The sequence below is a fragment of the Sarcophilus harrisii genome, chromosome 3, assembly GCF_902635505.1.
Source record: "Sarcophilus harrisii chromosome 3, mSarHar1.11, whole genome shotgun sequence".
NCBI lineage: Eukaryota > Metazoa > Chordata > Mammalia > Dasyuromorphia > Dasyuridae > Sarcophilus > Sarcophilus harrisii.
Window position 1 is genome coordinate 119,256,448 of NC_045428.1, and position 20,011 is coordinate 119,276,458.

The 20,011-nt window shown below is 29.4% G+C and overlaps 1 protein-coding gene across 2 annotated transcripts in view; it reads right to left on the reverse strand.

Annotated features, from left to right (window-relative positions):
• Positions 1 to 20,011, reverse strand: part of MYCBP2 (MYC binding protein 2) — a 312,149-nt gene that overhangs the window by 74,851 nt on the left and 217,287 nt on the right. The window contains exons 52-56 of one of the 2 annotated variants that reach the window (XM_031958522.1): positions 16,511 to 16,585; positions 12,986 to 13,210; positions 11,930 to 12,062; positions 5,347 to 5,469; positions 2,196 to 2,375 (exon numbers count right to left, since the gene is read on the reverse strand). In XM_031958522.1, coding sequence (XP_031814382.1) covers positions 2,196 to 2,375; positions 5,347 to 5,469; positions 11,930 to 12,062; positions 12,986 to 13,210; positions 16,511 to 16,585 — 736 coding nt within the window. The remainder of the gene's footprint in view (positions 1 to 2,195; positions 2,376 to 5,346; positions 5,470 to 11,929; positions 12,063 to 12,985; positions 13,211 to 16,510; positions 16,586 to 20,011) is intronic. The other variant, XM_031958523.1, reaches the window with a different exon arrangement.

Here is a 20,011-nt window from a genome sequence, read left to right on the forward strand (position 1 = left end):
CAAATTATTAACCTCTGAAAATTAAAATCTCCTTCAAGGGAAAAATAGTCAATGTTATCAAAGTTCAAATGTTAAAATATAAAAAACTCTTTAATATGTCTTTCATTATTACACAGTGACAGCTACTGAACTTGGTCTTTCATATAAATAAACATTTTCTAGACTGGTTATTTTATATGTGTGTGTGTGTGTGTTTCTAGATTGGATCCTTGAATCCAATGTCACAAAATATGTGACAAAAAGACCTTCAATAATTAAAGTGAGACAAAATGAAGCTCAAGGAAAATGCATTTTACTTATTTATTCTGAGTAACACCCACATACTAAAATAGCTTAAGATAGTGTTTTTAACAAAGCTCTAGTTTACTGAAAAAGGCATAAATTTTTTTGTTTTGATGGTAAGGAACTTTGTCATTACACTAAAGATTGAAGCTCTTTTTTTGAGATTATGAAGTAAAATGCTTATTACCTGCTCTGAAGTTTTTCCATTAATATAAAGTTTAAAAAAAAATAACAAAACTAAATCAAACCTTAATTTCAGAACTAAATTGAAATAATTTCATTAAGTATCTGAGTAGAAGGCTGCCATAATATATGTGTGTATATTAATATATACACATATATAGGTATATGTATGTAAGTATGTGTGTGTATATGTATATGTGTGCATACACACACAGACACACACACATTTTTTTTTAAAGGAGCACAGTTTGGGAATATGTTGTCAACTACAACCCAGAACAATATTTAACTGAGATATCTGAAGATAATCTTAGTTACTCAATAACTTTCCCTTCAAAACAAACAAGCAAAAAAAAAACACAAAACTGGGACTTCAGTTTACATACGGTTTTTGATTTTCATGCCCTAATTTTAAATTTATTCCAAGTTGGTAGACTATGAAAAAGAATTTTAAATACATATTTGCTATATGCTTGTTATAGGTCCATTATCATAGTAGTACTGTTATAACTTCAGTTCTATTTATTATTGTTTAATAAAGGGCATGTTAGTTAAAACATATGTAACTTTTAAACTATACTTTTCAATTTTTTCTAAATTTTTCTTTTGAACTTTATTAAGGAAAGCTTTTTGATGTATTTTTTTTCCCCAAAGACTTCCAATTATACTTTGGTTAAATATATGGAATTTTTCTTTTCTTTTCTTTTTTTGAATTCCCTGCTACTCTAATAATGAGAAATAAATTTCATTTCCAATGTTGGTCCTGAATTTCATTCTATTATTTTTTTGATCCTGATTTTTAAAGCTTTTCATCTACTTGTCTATAAGCATTTGTTAATAACTTTTAATTTGAAATGCCATATTAATACATCTTAACTTAAAATTTCTCTAGTTCTTAGTTCTTTTGTGATTGATTCAAAAAGTATTTCTGAATCTGTCTGGTAAGCAAGTTTTCTGTACATATCTACTTCTGTGAAGTATTCAAGTAAATATTCTCAATGAATAGCAGATCTCTGATCATCTTATAAGGTTGTAATTAAAAATGTACAGAGAGCTGTCAGTCATATTTCCCTTCATTTTTCAATCTCATGTTTCATTAAAATTTTTTCATTACATTTTATATTGTAATTCAAAGAATTAACATTTCTTAAAGGATTTGAAAATATTAACATATTATTTGTCTGATATCTTTCATATATATATATATATATAAAATTCATTTGACTCTCCCAATCAAATGTATGCTATTATACTTTTATTTCTATCTATAATAATATTTCGAAACCAATGAAAATGCATTTATACTAGTGATTTCCATTAAGGCTTCTTATTTTTAGAAGGAAATTTCAAATTTCAAATTTGTTTTTAAAAAGTAACATTTAAAATAATTTCTTTACAAAGATATAAATTATCTTTAATGTGCTAGAATCAGAAAGCAAAATGTGATGTTGAACTTGAAGCAACTAAACTTTAGAGTAAAAGAATATAGGGAAATTCAATAATCTTTTAGCAACAGAGGATAAAAAACCAAAAAGTCCTAGCACAAGAACATATCATGGGAATAATTAATATCTGTATTTAAAAATGGGGAAAAAACCCCTTTAACTTTAAGCATAACCAACATGGCGAACCAATGGACAATTAGTAGCTGATAAATAACTTAGATTGTTATAGCAATGGCAAAGCTTCAGAAATGGACTTATGAAGCAGGTTAATGCTGACAGACTTACTCTGAAGCTGAGGCTGCTGGAAGGAAAGGGGCTGTCCGAACACAAATGGACTGTGGACTAGGGAAGAGGGAGGTTTTGCAGCTTGATCAAAGATGGAAGGAGCTGGGAGATTGGGCCGTGACTGAATGGAATTCAGTATGGCACTCAGTTGGTCACCTGCAGTGGGCAAAACAGTCAAAACTACAACCTGTTATTAATCAACATCCAAAATGGTGGAATAAATGGTGTTGCATAATGCATAGATCAGGTTAATTATGGATTAAAACTTTGCCAATATAGATATCTATGATAGTTGGCAACAATCAATATCAAAATATAGGGACCAACTTTTATAGTACGAAAAATAAAACCCAACCAAATTTCAAACAAGAACTTATTTTTGGCATTAATTATATTTAAATACTCAAATCTAAAGCAGATATATGTTAATAACAGAGAAAAGCAAGTAAATTTATGAAAAATCTTGGATCATCCATTCAATTTTTTTATAAACATAAGATACAAATAAGCTAAATGAATGCTGCCTTTTATTTGGTGTTCATATATCTACATTACCCAACATGAAATGCAATTCAAGCCATGAATAAGATTGTGTCCCACTTCTGAATAATTTTATATACATATTGCTTATTCAAGATAGATATTTATTCCACAGAAGTGTACAATTTTCACAACGGTTTATTCTACAGAGGTGTACAATTTTCAGTTTCTGTTACGAAATTACTTTTAAGGTACTGGACTTATTGAGATTTAAAATAAATGTCTCCTTTTTAAAATCTTTATAACACAAACTATTATTTTTTTATTTTGTAAAGATGCTAGTTACTACTGATGTCTTAAAAATACATAATTGTGTTTTTCTGGCTGGTTAAAAAGCAAAATGAGTCGACATTTATGAATTCTGAAAACCATTAAGAAGGGAAAGTGAGCAATTTAATTTGAACAGTGCTTCTCAAGAATGGCTTATGAATTTTAAAATATATTGTACATAGTATTTCTTTGTCCTAGAGCTTACAGCATTCAATCATAAATAAAAAAGGTTAAATAAAAATTCATACGATAGATCAAAAATGGATAATAAAGACTTTCTCCCATGTTTTCAAATTGTAATTAAATTTTGAAAATTAAAATCTACACATTATCAATAAAAAATGTAACAGCAATGATATGAACACATTTCTATGCTATTTACCTTATTGAGTCAGACAGCAAAAGATTAGATTACATAAAGAATCCTTACGAATTAAAATCTCATCTTAAGGAAATATACTAGAAAAAACTATACATTTCATTAGATTATCATCAGTAATTTAAAAGACGGAACTGTTATGGAGTGATTCAAAACATACAAATAAGTAATAAATGTGATTAGATGTATTCATCCTGATAGAAGAAACATATATAATGAAGGTTATATCGCACTTCATCAATTTCTTTGCCAATTTAAAAATGCTATCAAACATTATCTGCAATTTGGGGAAAAAGTATTATCAATGTCATGTTTGTTTCCTCTCTTTCCTCTACTTCATTTAATTCAATGAAGTAATGAGTAATGGTTAATTTTCCTTTTTCACTTATCAAGCTATTTGGTACTTTAAAATAGTAATATTTATTGAGAATAATAATCAAGGGTATTTTGAATGATCTATTAGTATTGCTATTAAAAAGATACATTATTTGAAATAAGAGTTCTTTAAGATCAAATGAATATACATATAGCAGAAGTTAGTAAGCACTGAAAATTTTAATTATAGCAGAAAGGTGGCAGAAAGATAATAAAAGAAAAAAAAGAGCTAAATATATTTGTATATAAATGTAAAATGGAACAGCTAAGTAAAGTATGTTGTAGGTGATTATTCCCTAAAGTATCAGAAAAGTTCAAAAGGAAATCCTTAACTAGACTTGGACTACAAAAACATAAAATGAACTAATTAAGAAAGCACTAGGAAATTGGCTTTGTTATTTACTGAATGCTTAGCTGGTCTTAATTGGCTAAGAAAGCCAACTATACTAACATAGCATGATTCATTACAAGCACTGAATGAGATAGTCAGGTTCTTTCTCTCTTATAATCTAGTCCTATAGATTAGTTTATTATTATATTCCAAGTTTATTATTAAACTTTATAAGTCTACATATCCCTGCTCTTTCTATTCATCACCCAGCTGGATTTCAGGTTAAGTGAGATCTAGAAGCAAGACAGAATAGACATTTATGTAAATTTTTAAGTCAAATGAACACATGAATTATGAAACTTGTTTTGGATTATTTTTGTTTTTTATCCTACTCTATTAATGTTTCTATTTTACTCTTTTAACCTGAATTGTAATTTTATATTCTTTACTAGTCCATCAAAATAAAGTTACTTTCTGTCTAAATACCAGAAAAAGCATATTACAATGTCAAGAGAGCTGAATCTGGAATTGAAGGACCTTGATTCATATCTTGGTTTTGTCATTTACCCCCTTCATGACTTTGGTCAACTCATTTGATCTCTCTGGGCCTCAGTTTCCTCAAGTATAAAATGCAAGCACTGGAATAACAAGACCATGAAGGCTTTTTTCTATCCCTAAATCTATGTCCTTTTGACTATAATATCAACGTACATAACCATTAATAGCTAACACATGTAGCATTTAAGGTTTGCAAGTGTTTTATTTCAACCTAAATGAACTAACTTAATTGCTAACATCTAAGAACTTCCTCTGTTATTCAACAGAACCAACAAATGAAGCCAATTTATAATAATTTCCCTGTTTATTTATTAGATTAAAATTTTAATTTTTAACTGTTAGTTTAGGGAATATCTTTGTGCTTCTAATTGTACAACACTATTATCTATTATTTCTTCAGCAAACAGACAAAATTATGATTTCTTCTCTAAGTTCTATTGAATCTCAAGCTTCATATGTACAGAAAAATAGCAAAAATGTAAGCATCAGATTCTCTCAACAAATTTGTCTACTAACATAAAAAGACACATTAAAACATGGCCAATTGCACTGCCACTCAAATGGTACCTTTAAATTGAAATAAGCAAATTATAGTCTTAAGGGATTGAGTATTTTGACAGGGGAGGTACAATACAGAAATAGTATAGTTAGGTATGAAAATGAATTAAAAATCTACTTTAAAATATTTTGATACTTACCTTTATTATTCCCAAGTCCATAATCAAATCCTTGGGCACTGTTACCTGCCCCTTTATTGAAAGCTTGTACTGAGAAGGGGCTTGGAGGAGGAGTTTGAGAATTCTGATCCAGAAGAACTTGTTCTAAAAGACAAGGTATAGATAGCTATAGAATTAGACTCTCATTTGCTATCTGTTATTTGTATTAATAATAAGAAAAAAATATCAAATTTTATGAAGTAAAGATTTGAAATGATAACACAAGTATTTACATTTGATAATTTCTAATTTTTCATTAGGCAATCTTTATTGCTTGTAATAAAGATTCCATTATCTTCATTTCAGAAGTGCAAAATGAAATCCAATAATATGCTAACTTTTAGTGTTTGTTGTGGCAGTATATGGAAGTGATACACACCATAAACTCCATTATGATTTTTTATTTTATGAACTATAGCTATGCTATGTTTAATCACCTAATAGTGATTAAATTGATAACAGAATATCATATAGCTTTTATGTTTTAATGCATTAAACTAAATACACTTTGTAACAAAAGTAATCCATTCTATCAAATATTTTTTACATGACTAAAAGCATTAATCTTAGGTAAATCAAAATAATTATTTGAATTCTAGCAAAGCCATAAATTTTTAAAAAGAAGTTGAAAAATAAAAAGGAACAATTTCTTTTTGCTTTTAACACATATATAATTTAACTAAAACATGTAATATATATGAGACTGTCAACATGTGAAGACTTTTGCATTTCTATTAAGAACTGTGGAAATACTCAGAACAATACTTCTTTTGAATTGAATCTAACAGGGGAAACAAAGCACATACAAAGACGAAAACTGAATCCTCAAATGATATTATCCTAGACCTTAGAATAGATATGAAAGGAACAATTTCTAGAGGAAAAGAGATATGTTTATTCCATTACTAATATATTATAAACAATGAACTATTTAAAATATATTTTAAAAAGGCAATGCCCTTTTAAATAGGAAATGGAACTTGGAGAGTGGCATGATATTTTTTCCTACCTGTAATTTGGAATTCTGCTGTACCAGAGGTACTGTACGGTCTACCCCTTTACCAGCATTTGTAGACTTTTTTCAAAAAACCAATCCTAGTACTTCCCTTAGGCAAAATTCTTCAGTCTGAGATATTTCAGCAGTAGAAAGTTTCCTCTGGAAAACACCCATGAATAGCATCCTGAACGGAAAAGAAAGCATCGCCCTCACCCTCCAACCTCAGAATGGTCTAGTAGCAAGTAATACAGATAAAGAGCTTGGCTCCTGGACTGGTACTGAAATATTTATGTTTTTAGGTAGCTAAAAGTTACCTATCAACTTCATCTGTGGAAATCCAGTATCCAATGAAAGAAAATTAAAAAATATTTATATAAATATTAATCTTTATTTTAAATGAAAGAATTAAAATGGTGGTGAAGTCAGAGGACTCCCTTTGGAATCAACAAGACACAGGTTTAAGATTCACCTCTGACATATGGTGGATGAGCAGTCATTTAAACTCTCAGTGGCCCTACATATCTTTCCAAGTCTCTAAGCTACAAAAGGAAGAACTTTGGGTTTTTATCAATTGAGGGAACTTTCTACATCAAATTACAAGGGTGTGTATATGCATACACATATAATATATGTGTGTTAAATGTATATGAATAGCTATCTATTGGTGCAGCAGAAATAGTATTTGGCACATCAATATTCTGTACACATAATACAAAAATGTAGAACTTTAATTTTTGTGTGTGTATATATATATATGTGCATACACACACACACACACACACACACACGAAATAGTGATGGCATCCAGGTAATGCAATGGATAGAGTTCTGGGTCTGGAGTCAGGAAGATCTGAGTTCAAAAATGACTTTAGTTATGTGACCCTGAGCAAGTTGCATAGCTTGTCTGCTTTAATTTCCTTAACTGTAAAACAGGAATAATAACAGCATCTACTTACTAGGGCTGTTGTGAGGATTAAATGAGAAAATATTTGTAAAGTGTTTAGCACATACTAGAAAGTTAATACATGCTTATTCCCTTCCCTTTCTGCCAGTAATGGACAAAATTCCATTCTGCCACAACTAGAAAGCCAGTATTTTATCTTAATCTATGATGCCAATAGAGATGCTATTTCAATACCATGTGGGAGAACTTTAAATAGGACCACTTTTTAGAGTATAGTATATAACATATACATTCATGTAATACTTATATATTTTATTATATTTGTATGTGTATGAGATTCTTATGTTTTTATTTTGCAGAATCTCCAATTTTATACCTAAAAATAGAGTTCAAAAGTTAACAAACACTAAATTGTAACTTCTTACTGGTGTGTCTTATTTTTGTTACAGTTCTATGCTTTCAATTAAAGAGCCTTATCTCAATTTTTGAGATGGTCATTTATTGGGGGCAAAGTAAAAAAAAAATTAAAAGTTTAAATCTTTGACAATGTAGTTTTGAATAAATGTTTGAGTTCAGTCATTGTCATATTAAAACTAAAATTAAAACAGAAAAATTATTTTGCCAGAAACATCAAAATATCACATAGTGATATGTTTCCTAGAAAAATTTAATGGTTTTCAACTTGCCATTATAAAGGTCATTCAACATTTTGTAAAATTTTTATCTGGCAATATCATGAATCTAAAAAACCATTCTTTTCTCTTCAGGAGCATATTCATCTAATTGTAAAGTTCTGTTTATATAGCCAAGTTAACTTTAGCTGTTTTTACCTAATTTGAATATTTCTATCAAAAATTATTTGGAAGGTTTCATTTTTGAACATCTGAAAGTATATTTCAATTGTACTCATTACTAGTTTTACTGTTATATCTTTTATACAGTAAACACAGCATTTGGGAGATTTAAAATTTTTAGAGGTTTTCAATTAAAGATCTCTGTATTCATGACAGTATCCTTGATTTTCATTTAATTACCTAAAAAAATTTATCAATTGGGTCTATTACACTGAACAAAATCTTTAAAAATTAAGTTACTTTGAATTACCTATTTTAAGAATGTTTTCTGAATAAAACATCTCTGACCAAAGAAAATAAAGTTTTAAAACAAAGTTCTTTAGCAGTGTTTTATGTCACAAGCTTAAGATCTAGGGCTTGTCAGGAAACTACCTGAAATCTTTAATATCTATAAAGATATCTATACTCTCCTTTTTGACAGTGATTAATGAATAATATTCTTGGTATTTCATTAATAACAATGCATCAGTGGTGGTAAATCTCTTTGGTAAATTGGTGGTAAACTTCTTGAAGTGGAAAGCAGGAATATGTAGGGTAAAAAAGGACTTTGTTTTTATTTTTGCATCAAAAATTTTTTTTTGGAAACTGAAGAAAAATATAGAAACCAGTAAATATATCTAAATCTAAGTTAACTTTACTTTATGAAAATATAAAAATGGCCAGATGAGTAATTACAGCAAAACTTCCTGGTCAAAATATCTGTGAATAAGTGATAGTTCAATCTTTAAACATTCTGCTTCTAGGCAGGTGATTATTGCGGATTTCAAAGAGGTGAGGTATCACACTAGATAAAGTGCTCATTCTTAAGTCACAGGCCTTGAAGATGATTCCAGTTTTGTTAATAATTACCTTTGTGACCCTAGAGGTACTCAATCCCTTCCAGTTTCAACTTCCTCATTTATAAAGGGGAGGAGTTAGACTTGATGGCCTTTGAAAGTTCTTACAGCTTTAAATGTATGAGTTTATGACTGTATGAACTCTTATTATTATGACAGGAACACAGAAATCTTAAGATAATAAGCTGTCAAACTAGTAGTGATGATAGTAGGTCCTTTGGGTGATTGTGGAGTCATTACAAGGGGTCCATATATCCAATGCAGAAATGTTGACTGAATAAACCGTATGTTACATAAGTATAGGTATATATGTATGCATATATACATATATATAATATACATTATATATGTATGCATATATTATTAATTTTCAAAATAATGTGGATGCTATTAACATAAAAGTATTACGGAATTCATTTTTGTTCAGTTGTAGATATGAGAAAATAGCACTGCAATAATACAGTCAGTAAAATTTTCTGATGTTAAAATATTTTTCCTTGCTTAAAATCTTTTCTTTTTCCCCAGGGGGATACTTCTTGTAAATCTAATAGTGATGGTAGATAGTTTTAGGAAATACTGTGGTGTTAAAACAAAAGTCCTCACTTGAAGGCTCTTCAGGAGATGCTATGTAAGCATAGTGTTCTCTTTCCGGAAGTCAGGCTTAAAGATTAGGTATTGCTCAACAGCACTTGATAACCATTTGTAAACCTGTCATTCATAAGCTTGTTCAAATCTGTTTTTGAAATATTTATTTTTCTCTCTGTACCGCTTCTTGCAATGAAGAATTCCATGTTTATTATTCAATGGGGAAAATATTATTTATTTATCCTATACTCATTCCACTCAATTTAAAAGAATATAGATTTATCTTAGTATGTGGGAGTTTTGTGAAAATCACATTTTCTTAAATCCATATCATTCATGATTCAATCGATTCTGATTATACCTTTTATAAGCATTTATTTTTCTGGTCTTGTATTTTCTTTTTAAAATTGTCTTTACAAGGCTACCTCCCCACATCTCTGGCCATTTTATTTGTTCTTCTCTGAATCTCCAATTATTGTTAGAAACAACAATAAGAGTAACATTATACATTGTAGTCCAAGTTGACATGTATCATATTAACAACAGAAGATTTTGTTTTCATTCTGGTATAGTCTTTTTTTTTTTTTTTTTGGTGCTGAGGCAATTGAGGTTAAGTGACTCACCTAGAGTCACAAAGCTAGGAAGAATGAAGTGGCTGAGGCCACATCTGAACTTAGGTCCTCCTGACTTCAGGGCTGATGCTCTACTCACTGCACCATCTAGCTGCCCCCATTCTGGTATACTTTTGCCTATCTCCCTAGCTGAAAGTGATTTCCTTCTCAAAGTTTAGTAAAAAACACTTTGGATCGTTCCTTTCTCCTTATCATAGTTTACTTTGCATCTAATCTACTTGTGCCCATGACCTTTAGTGTGAAGCCTTTTCAAAAACTTTTGGAAGACCAATCAAGAACATATTTACTTCTATCTCATTTTAGAAAGCTAACATGACAGAGCACTGTATATGGATAGAGGAGATATGGGTTAAAAGCCTGCTTCAGACACCTATCTTTCAGAATTTTACTTTTTTCATTTGTAAAATGGGGATAATGATATTTATACTATTTATGTCACAATCTATGCAAACCTTAAAGCCCCAAGCATTAATTATTATTAAATACTTATTTAAATCCTCAAAGAATTTCTGAAGCATAATTTTACCTTATAAAAAGGTTCCCCTATAATCAATTATTGTATTATGGACTATTAAACACAATCATATTAAAAAAAAATTGTGATTTTTTGTTACAGTAGAGGTCTTCCAGTATGAGAACCCTCTCCAATGACAAAGATTGTAACCTGTCTATGACTTTTCTAATGATTCCAGGTCATTACTAGAGAAAAACTGGGGTTAAGAGACTTGCTCAGTTACGTGGCTATTAAACGGCAGAAGTTCTATTCAACAGACACATTGTTTAAATTGACCTTTATATATTTTTAAAGGCATACTATCAATTGCAATATTTTTTGTTAACTTATCCCAACAATTGTAGTGATTGGTAAAAGTTATTATTATATTTTAAATGAAAAAAACAGAGCTGTTTTTAAAATCAGAGAATTTTTCCCTTGCTGTTATTACAAATTAATGATTTTTTACTAAACTCAAATGACTCTTTCTTGGTTCCAGTAGTGGTACAGACAAAATTATAATTTTTCACTAAAATAAAACAAAACATATTAAAAATTTCCTATATGTAAAAATAGGTAGAAATTCTCTTTTCTAATATAAATGGACAGAATATAAGTGCACAGTAGGCATTTTGGTAATAGCAATGCAACAAGGAGAGACATTTTAAGAAACAGAGTATGAACAAATTGATCCAAATTGTTCAGTCTAAATGATACCTTTTGTTGCATTTCTTATATGTGGTCTTCCTTACTTTTTCTTGCTTTATTGTTGTGGTCAAAAATAGACAGCCATTTAATATCATCAGATCACTGTTTCAAGAAGTAATTCTAAAATAGATCATGTTTACTCAAAAATTATTCTCTAAGAGAAAATTAAATCAAATGAAGTTGCCTGGGAGAAGTACTGCGATTGGTGGTTTGAAAATTGAACTTCCATCTAGTAGTAGAAAGAGTAAAACCTACAGCCCTGGACTGGTACAAAAGAACAAATCAGATAAAATTATTACTTACAAAATACACATTAAGTTAGAAATTAATAATTAAAAATATTTTCACAGTTTTCCTTTTTTCTTTCATTATTTTGGTTTGTTATTTTTTAAAAAATATTTTCATTCTCCAATTATCTAAAAGCCAACCATTATAAGAAAATATTTAATCTCCCCATTTTGAATTTATTTGAAAAAAACTTAAAACATATATAACACCATATACAAAAAAAATTTATATTCTACAATTATTTTGAATCAAATTTAAAATAACTTGCCATCTTCATGTCGGAGGTACTGATTGCCGCCTCTGTCTCTAGCTAAGGACCATGCTTCTCCTTCATCACTCTCACAGAACTCTACCATGCTGTTCTTATCCAGCTGAACCCATGTACCTTCAGAATTGGTTACCTGGTGTACATACACAAAAAGCATGGTTGACTGTCTTTATCTTTCAAGAAAACTGAGTACTGATAGCCAGTAAAATGCTGTAGCAGTGTAATAATTCCAATTAACTTCTGTCACAAAATAACAAGTTTCTGAAATTAAGGCCACAGCCTGAGGTAACACAAAATCATCTCTTTAAAATTTCCTAAAACATGATATTGATTTATGACTTTAGATTAAAAAAGCCAAAAAAACTAAATCGACTTTGAACTGTGAAGATAATTCTGAATTTAAGACTTTAGCACGTAATGTGTGTGCTTTCTTTGGCATGTGAAATGTCACAACACAATGCCTATTGTTTAGCGTGTATGTTAGGACTTTTATCTTCATTAAATATTCCTGATGCTTTTTAAAGAAATAGCATGACACACTACATCTTCAAGCCCATCTGAAGAGGCAAATGCCAGCTTAAGAAAACTATTGTATTCATTCAGGGACTTCAGACAGATGAATGGGTACAAAGAGACAGGCGCCCCCTCCCCCCCTTCTGCACTTGGTCATATCACTGGAAACTTGAAAAATATTACTTCATCTATGTTAAACAATAATTTACAACAATATAATTTTTTTAAACTGTTAATTTACTGCAGTACATTTAAAATACTGAAAAGAACAACAACAGGTGAATAGTGATGATTTTTACATAAAATAGCCACTTTATTAGTATAGATATTGATCTCACTAGGGCAATTATGAAGAAAAAATAAGATTAGAAAAAAAGAAAACAAAGTTACATTAGTATTTCTAGTACAAGTCAAGATCTAAATACGAACATTTGCATTTAAAAACCTGGGATGAAAATGCCAACCTTTTGAAGGAGGTGAAGCTTTTGTAGAATTATATTATAACGGATATCTAAGAAGTCATGAAGCTACAAGAAATCATACCTCTCCCACTGCCTTGACTTTGTTTCCCAGTACTAACATTCCAATTGGGATACCTCTAAGGTTAGGGCAGCTTCTGATGTTGTGACCTGATGGTCCCGTCTTCACTACCTTATACACGCCTGGCCCACCTCGGAGGAATGGCATATCTTGTTCTTGCATCACTGATTCTTGAGGGCAGCGGGAATTCAAATCTTTGAAAAAGTCCTCAGTATTAGACTTAGTCTCCTAAAAATTTGAAAATAAGAACAAAACAAAACAAAACCTATGACCACCTTTACAATTTAAAATGAGAACTTTAGCAAGCCTAGCAAAAGAAGAAAATTTTAAACTGTATCAAAATGTCAATATTTAGATGGCTTCTGATAGTTAATATTACAGCAAAATGAACTTTCTCCTCTCTCTTTCATAGAGAGACTTTAAAATTGGAGTCAAAGACTAAAGGAATAGCCCAGCAATATGTCCAAATAGAGCTATTAAGAGGAGGGAACAGTGAAGGGTTTGGAATTTAAATTCTAATGATAATGATGGACAGGTTGTTTATCCAGTAGCATTAAAGTGAATACCCTAACATAAGGAAATTGTAAAAAGAAATGGACAGAGTAATAGAGTTTGTTTTCTTAAAAAGCAATATTCAACATTTTCCCAGAGGAAGAAAAAGATCAAAGAAGCTTTTTTCTAAGGATTAAAAGTGATAAAAGTAAAGAAAACATAACTTTGGGGAACTGATATGCATTTTAATTTTTAAAAAATCCAACATTAATAGTTTAAGAATTTTAATAAGTTCTTGTAAGCAAATCACAAGAGAAGATATTAGTTGTATTTTCACTTTTAAACATGCTATAATTATTTGTAGTAGTCAATGTAGTCAATGCTTTTCTTGCAATAATTCTTTATAACTCTTAAATTATTGACTTGTAGCAATGTATTTTCATAATAGCAATGATGGGAAGATCCAGAACTTCATTATTCTCCATTTCCCAATTGAAAATTAGTTATCAAGAAAAATCATGAAGCAGCCAAAAATATTTTTCCACAGAGATACATGGGGACACACACGCACTCACTTTGTTGGAATTGTACCATGAAAGCTGTTTGGCAACTCATACTTTCTTTCACCAAAGGAAAAAATGATATGATAGTTGCTATATTTGAAGGGTCATGACCAGAGTCTGTCTGTCTGTCTGTCTGTCTGTCTCTCTCTCTCTCTCTCTCTCTCTCTCTCTCTCTCTCTATATATATATATATATACACACACACATACATCCACACACACACATGCATGTTACATTAAATATCTTGTATTTTTACCACATGTAGTTAAAACAGGTATAAACATTTTTTTCTTTCTTACCAAGTACTAGAATAACATGGAGATCAACATGACAAGTCTTCTATAAACTAGTATAATCTTACACTCATTTGCTGCATAGTAAATTATGGCTTTTTCAGCAAAAATATCAAAACCAAAACCAAAGACTAAAAATAAACCATACATAAATTGTGTGTTTAGAAAAATAAATAGATTATTATATAGTGAAATATGACTTCAATTTAAGCAATCAGTGGAATTGGGAATTTCTGTTGATTTTAGATATTTTAATCATTCAGATAAGCTTGAAATATTTAATATTCTAAGAAAGTGTTTTGTAAAACTAATTAAGGTTCTAAGTGTCAATTGTATTAAAACAGGAAAATCCATCATATAAATAATTTGTAAATTTGTATTTATTGTACTCACTATACCATATTTACATAGAATTTTCTTTTTTATGTTCCCCCAAAGTGCTATATAGGCTAAATTAAAAGATATAAATTACATGGAAGCAAATATTCTCAACATTTGCTTTAATTTAGAGAGAGAGAGAGAGAGAGAGAGAGAGAGAGAGAGAGTGTGTGTGTGTGTGTGTGTGTGTGTGTGTGTGTTTTGAGTCAAGAGCTTTGATATTTCATCAAGATAGGTTCCAGTAAGAAAATTACTTTACCAATGCAGACTGGCACCTTCTTTACCAGTTAAGAGTCTTAAGAGTTTCATGGGTCCACTAAAAAGTTATGTAGCTTTTCCAGAACCACATAGACAATATATGTAAGAGGAAGGATTTGAACCCAGACTCCAAAGGTGAGTTCTTTATCTACTATAACCCAATACCAATGTAAGATACAGAATACAAAAATTTATTAAATATATCTATATATACTTAAGAGTTAAGTCCATATACATTTTGGACATTTGCAAGATTTGGATTTTCATTCTAAGATACACAACATCCCCATACACTCAGACATCTAAGTTGTATTCCCAGACAAACAATATTTCCTGCTAAACATTTTCAAATGGGCATTTAACAAAAAAACAAAACAAACAAACAAAAATGTTGTAAATTCAAAAATATACCAAAGATTTAAATTGGTTTTCTTTGTTTCTTATTATTTTATCCTAAATTCTGCTTGAGAAGCTTTTTGAGCTGTGTGACTTGGAACAAGGTACTTAACTTCTCTTAATATTCCATTTCTACATCTGTAAAAACAGGGTTTAAAATAGTGCCTACCTCAGAGGATTATTAAAAGGATAAAATCAGATAACATGTCAAGCACTTTGCAAATCTGAAAGTGCTATATAATTTCTAGGTATTAGGGTAAGGCTTCACATGAAAGAAAAAGTAAATTCTATAGGGGCAGCTAGTTGGCACAGTGGATAGAGCACCAGTCTTGAATTCGGGAAGACCAAAGTTCAAATCTGGTTTCAAATACTTAACACTTCTTAGCTGGGTCACTCTGGGTGAGTCACTTAACCCCAATTGTCTCAGAAAAAAAAATAAATCTATGTACTTTTAAGATGGATGTGATAAAAACAAAAAAATTCTTTTCAGATGTTAAATAAAAACTATTTTGGAAGCAACTATAATGGGCTATCCAATATACAATTTGGGTTAGTATGGGAAGGGAAAGTATATTATATAAAGTATTTAAAATGTAAACATACATATATATCAAAAATTTTTTCCAGACATTTATCAAAAATATTTTAAATATTTATTAAGTAAAGAAACCAGTTTTAGTGCTGTCTTTTCTATTATTCAAGATTGGAGAAAAGCGTTTTGACTGTGCAGTGTTCTGCTTAGCAGAGTGATATTAAACGTGAACTTGAGTTTTTCTTCTTTTTCTTAGCCAGGTATTCAAGGGGAAGTGCAAATGAGCAATGAAAATGATCAAAATGACAGTAAATTCAAGAAGATGGAGGAGACATGTCTGAATACTATGAATCATGTAATCAATTATTGAATAACTAAGACCTGCCTAAAATTACTAAAGTTGTAAAACTTCATAAAATATAAAATGTAAATTATTACATATAAAGTATAAAAGTTTAAGGACAATGAAAACTAGTTTTATTAATTATAGCTTTTATATTAAAAGTTTATTTTCCATTAAAATATTAAATATAAACTTCAAAAATTAGATTGTAATTTAAGTTACACATACTTAAAGCTGGAAATACAGCATGACTACACCTGACAGTTAACTCACCTGGGGAAAAAAAGCTTTAGAAGTCCATGAAAAAACGTCCAAATCCCTGACTCCTTGGCTAGCATTAAAGATATTCTGAGCAATAAAGTTTAAGAAAGACATATCAACAAAGCAAGGGTACAGGATATCATATCCAGAAGATGCTAGAAATAGTACAACATGCTAGCACTCAGAAACAAATAGCATTTTACTAAAGGGAAAGTGATTTTTCTTTAAATGAAGACACCTGAACCCAACAATCAATTTAAAAAGTATCAGCTAAATTAAATATTATGTCAAAAGCTCTCTATAGATGTAGTGTGCCATGCCATTTACAGAAAGCAAGAGCCAGACATTATTATAAAGTCTTTTAGTGTATGAAGAACAAGTTCATTTGCAAAAGAAGCATCTCTTCTAGTGCAAGCCAGATTTGTTTTATGACAGAAACCTATTATTTTATAAAAACAATGAGCAATCTGTAGATAGTATAAATAATAATAAAACAATTATTATGGACAATAACAGAATCTAGTAAATGGGAATTTTTGGACATTACCTAGTTGGAAAGATAGAAGACAAAAAAAGAAAAAGAAAAAACAGGGTCATTTATCCCTTTTCTCCAAATTAAAAAAAAAATTACTAGTGATTTTTTTTTTTGGTGTTATCACCAAATTGATCAATAAAGCTCAAAGAAAAATAGGCATTTCCTTTTATTTTAAGGATGTGGCTATTTTTCTGCAGGTAGAAAATGGTCCAAATGTTGAAAGCTTCCTTAAAATTATTTGCTTTCAACAACTTCAGTTTTTAAAAAACATATGCATAAAATTAATGAACTTTAAAAATATTTTTTATATCTGGATCATATTTGCACTCTGTATGAATTTCCCTGAAACTCACGTTTTCCCATAAAAAGCAAAGTGTATGTAACTTCACAGTTAAAGTAGGTGATGAAATGAAGTTTTCTTGGCAAAAAGTAATATACAAACTATATATATATATATGTGTGTGTGTGTGTGTATATATATATATATATATATAATCCATCCTTAAACCAATGTCATCTAAAGTTTCAACCAGTAACAACAAAAACATCAAATTCTAAATCAGTAAAGCCATTTAAATCATTTAGTACCATTTACAGCTTTTTCTAAACATTTTCTATACATGTACATTCTGTACATTTTATACATTTATTATTCATTTAAGCTAACACATAATGAGAAACAGATGATTCAAATAAGGTAGAAAGTAAAATTTTTGAAATGCACTTTATAAAAAGACAGAGTGCATAAAATGACATTAATACATAATTAATTAGATGGTAAATAGATACCATTTTAACTTGAGAAATGGAAAAGCTGTGCAATACAAAATCATCTGAAATAGTACTTTATAAAAACTTTTAAGTCTATGCTGATTAACTTCATTTTTATTCTTATTATGAGTGATAATAACCATAACATATTAACAATTGTCACAATACATATTTAATTGTCTGCTAACCTATAGTTTTACCCCCAACATATAACAATTATGCAGACATTTCATGCATAAAACAATTTCCTACAATTCTCTTGCAAGCAATAATTTTTTTGTTATTGTTAATAGCTATATGTGAAAAGCAAAGCAGATGAAGTTAGCAGGAAAAAAAGCAATAGGGTGATAGTGTTACACTAATATATAAAGCTTGTACCTCTCTTTTACCTTTTTTTTTAAACATTCTTTTTATGTTGTATAAAATGTACAAATAACAGTTGATGATAAATACAATACTTAAAATTTGTGATCATAAATTGTGGTTCAAATTCTTAATTTAAAAGGTAAAAAAAAAATTAACCAAAAGGTGAATTTTAATATGAAAGTCTTCTTAACCTTTGTGATAAAATTGATCAGTATGTCCATTCTATACTCAATTACCAAATGAAAATTATTTAGGGAAAAAGGAATTTCCAAATTGAAAGACATTTTAAGGAAGTAATAAAACAAGCTTTTGTATTAAGGACCTAGAGTTTGAAAACAACAGATTATAGTATTCTTGAGTGTTTAATAAAAGAAAGTCTTGGTTTTAGGGATATGGAATATTAATGTAAAGTTTTGACCTTAAAAAACCCCTCTGAATTCTCAACATATTATGTTTGCAAATTGTTTTTTAATGTTATACAACTGATTAAATTGGTTGATTAACAGTATTGCATAAACTCCACACAATGACCTATTTCTCCTTGAAAAAAACTGTTCTAATAGTTGACAAAAATACCTGACAAAATTTTTAATAAACTAAAAGCCAATCATCAGAAATGACATCCAATAATATCATCACTAGGTAACAATTTATTAATCCATAGACTAAACTACTCCTTGTTCAAGGCAAAGCTAAGCCCAACAAGCCAGTGGAAAAAAAGGAAGACCAGAGAAAATTTGTTTCAGTGTTTGAGTACAGAAATATAATGTGCCAAATATTACATTTATTAAGAATTTCTCCCCAAAAGCTGCATAATTACAGAACTGTAAAGACAAACACAGAATGCATTCACACAGAATACTAAAACATTTAAAATTATATCTTAATATCTGTCCTTAAAGAATATATAAATTTATGATATAGTAAAAAAGAGGGCTAGATCTATTATTAAAAAAAACATGAATGAATACTGACTTTTCTGCTTATTGCCTGTGTGACTTTGGGGGAAAATCACTTTAGATTCTCTGAGTATCAAAAGTTTTTTACATGTAAGAGAGAATTGAGGCAAATGATCTCTAAGGTCCTTTACAAATCCATATTATATGTTAAATAAGTTCCCCCATTAAAATTCTACCTACCAAGCTATGTAAGGGTCAATGTTGAAAAATTATCCATGCATATGTTTTGAACATAAAAGAACTTTAAAAATAAAATAAAATAAAATTCTATCTAACCTTGTGTGTTTTGAAAGTAATCTATAGTTTTCAAAACATAAATGTAGCATAGTGCTTTGCACACAGTAAATGCTTCATATATATATATATATATATATATATATATATGTGCTGAATTTAATATCTTATGGCAGTTAATCAACTAACAAGTATGCAAGTATTTACTTTTAATCATTAATATATCTAACTCTTGAATCTCTTTCATAGATTATCCATGTATTTGTAGGCAAGCATGTGTACATACAAATGTATGTCTGTATCATTCTTGTCCTCTCAATTCTGGGAAGAATAAGATTATGTTGAGTATGGATACTCAAATATTTGTATATAGTGATAATTAACAGTTTAATAAAATTGACCAGTTTGATTTAGTACTTTATAAATATTAACTTTGAATTTCTCATTGAATGAATTGGATAGTCAATTCTGTTAAAATAATAATTAACTTATTAATTAAATCCATATATTGAATTCTAGCTATGTGTAAGTCACTGTGCTAGATGCTATGAAAGGTAATATTATTCCTCCCCAACAACCAAAAGAGTTAACAATCTAGTAAGGATGACAAGGCATGTTTATTTCATTCTAAAAATATAACACTGCTAA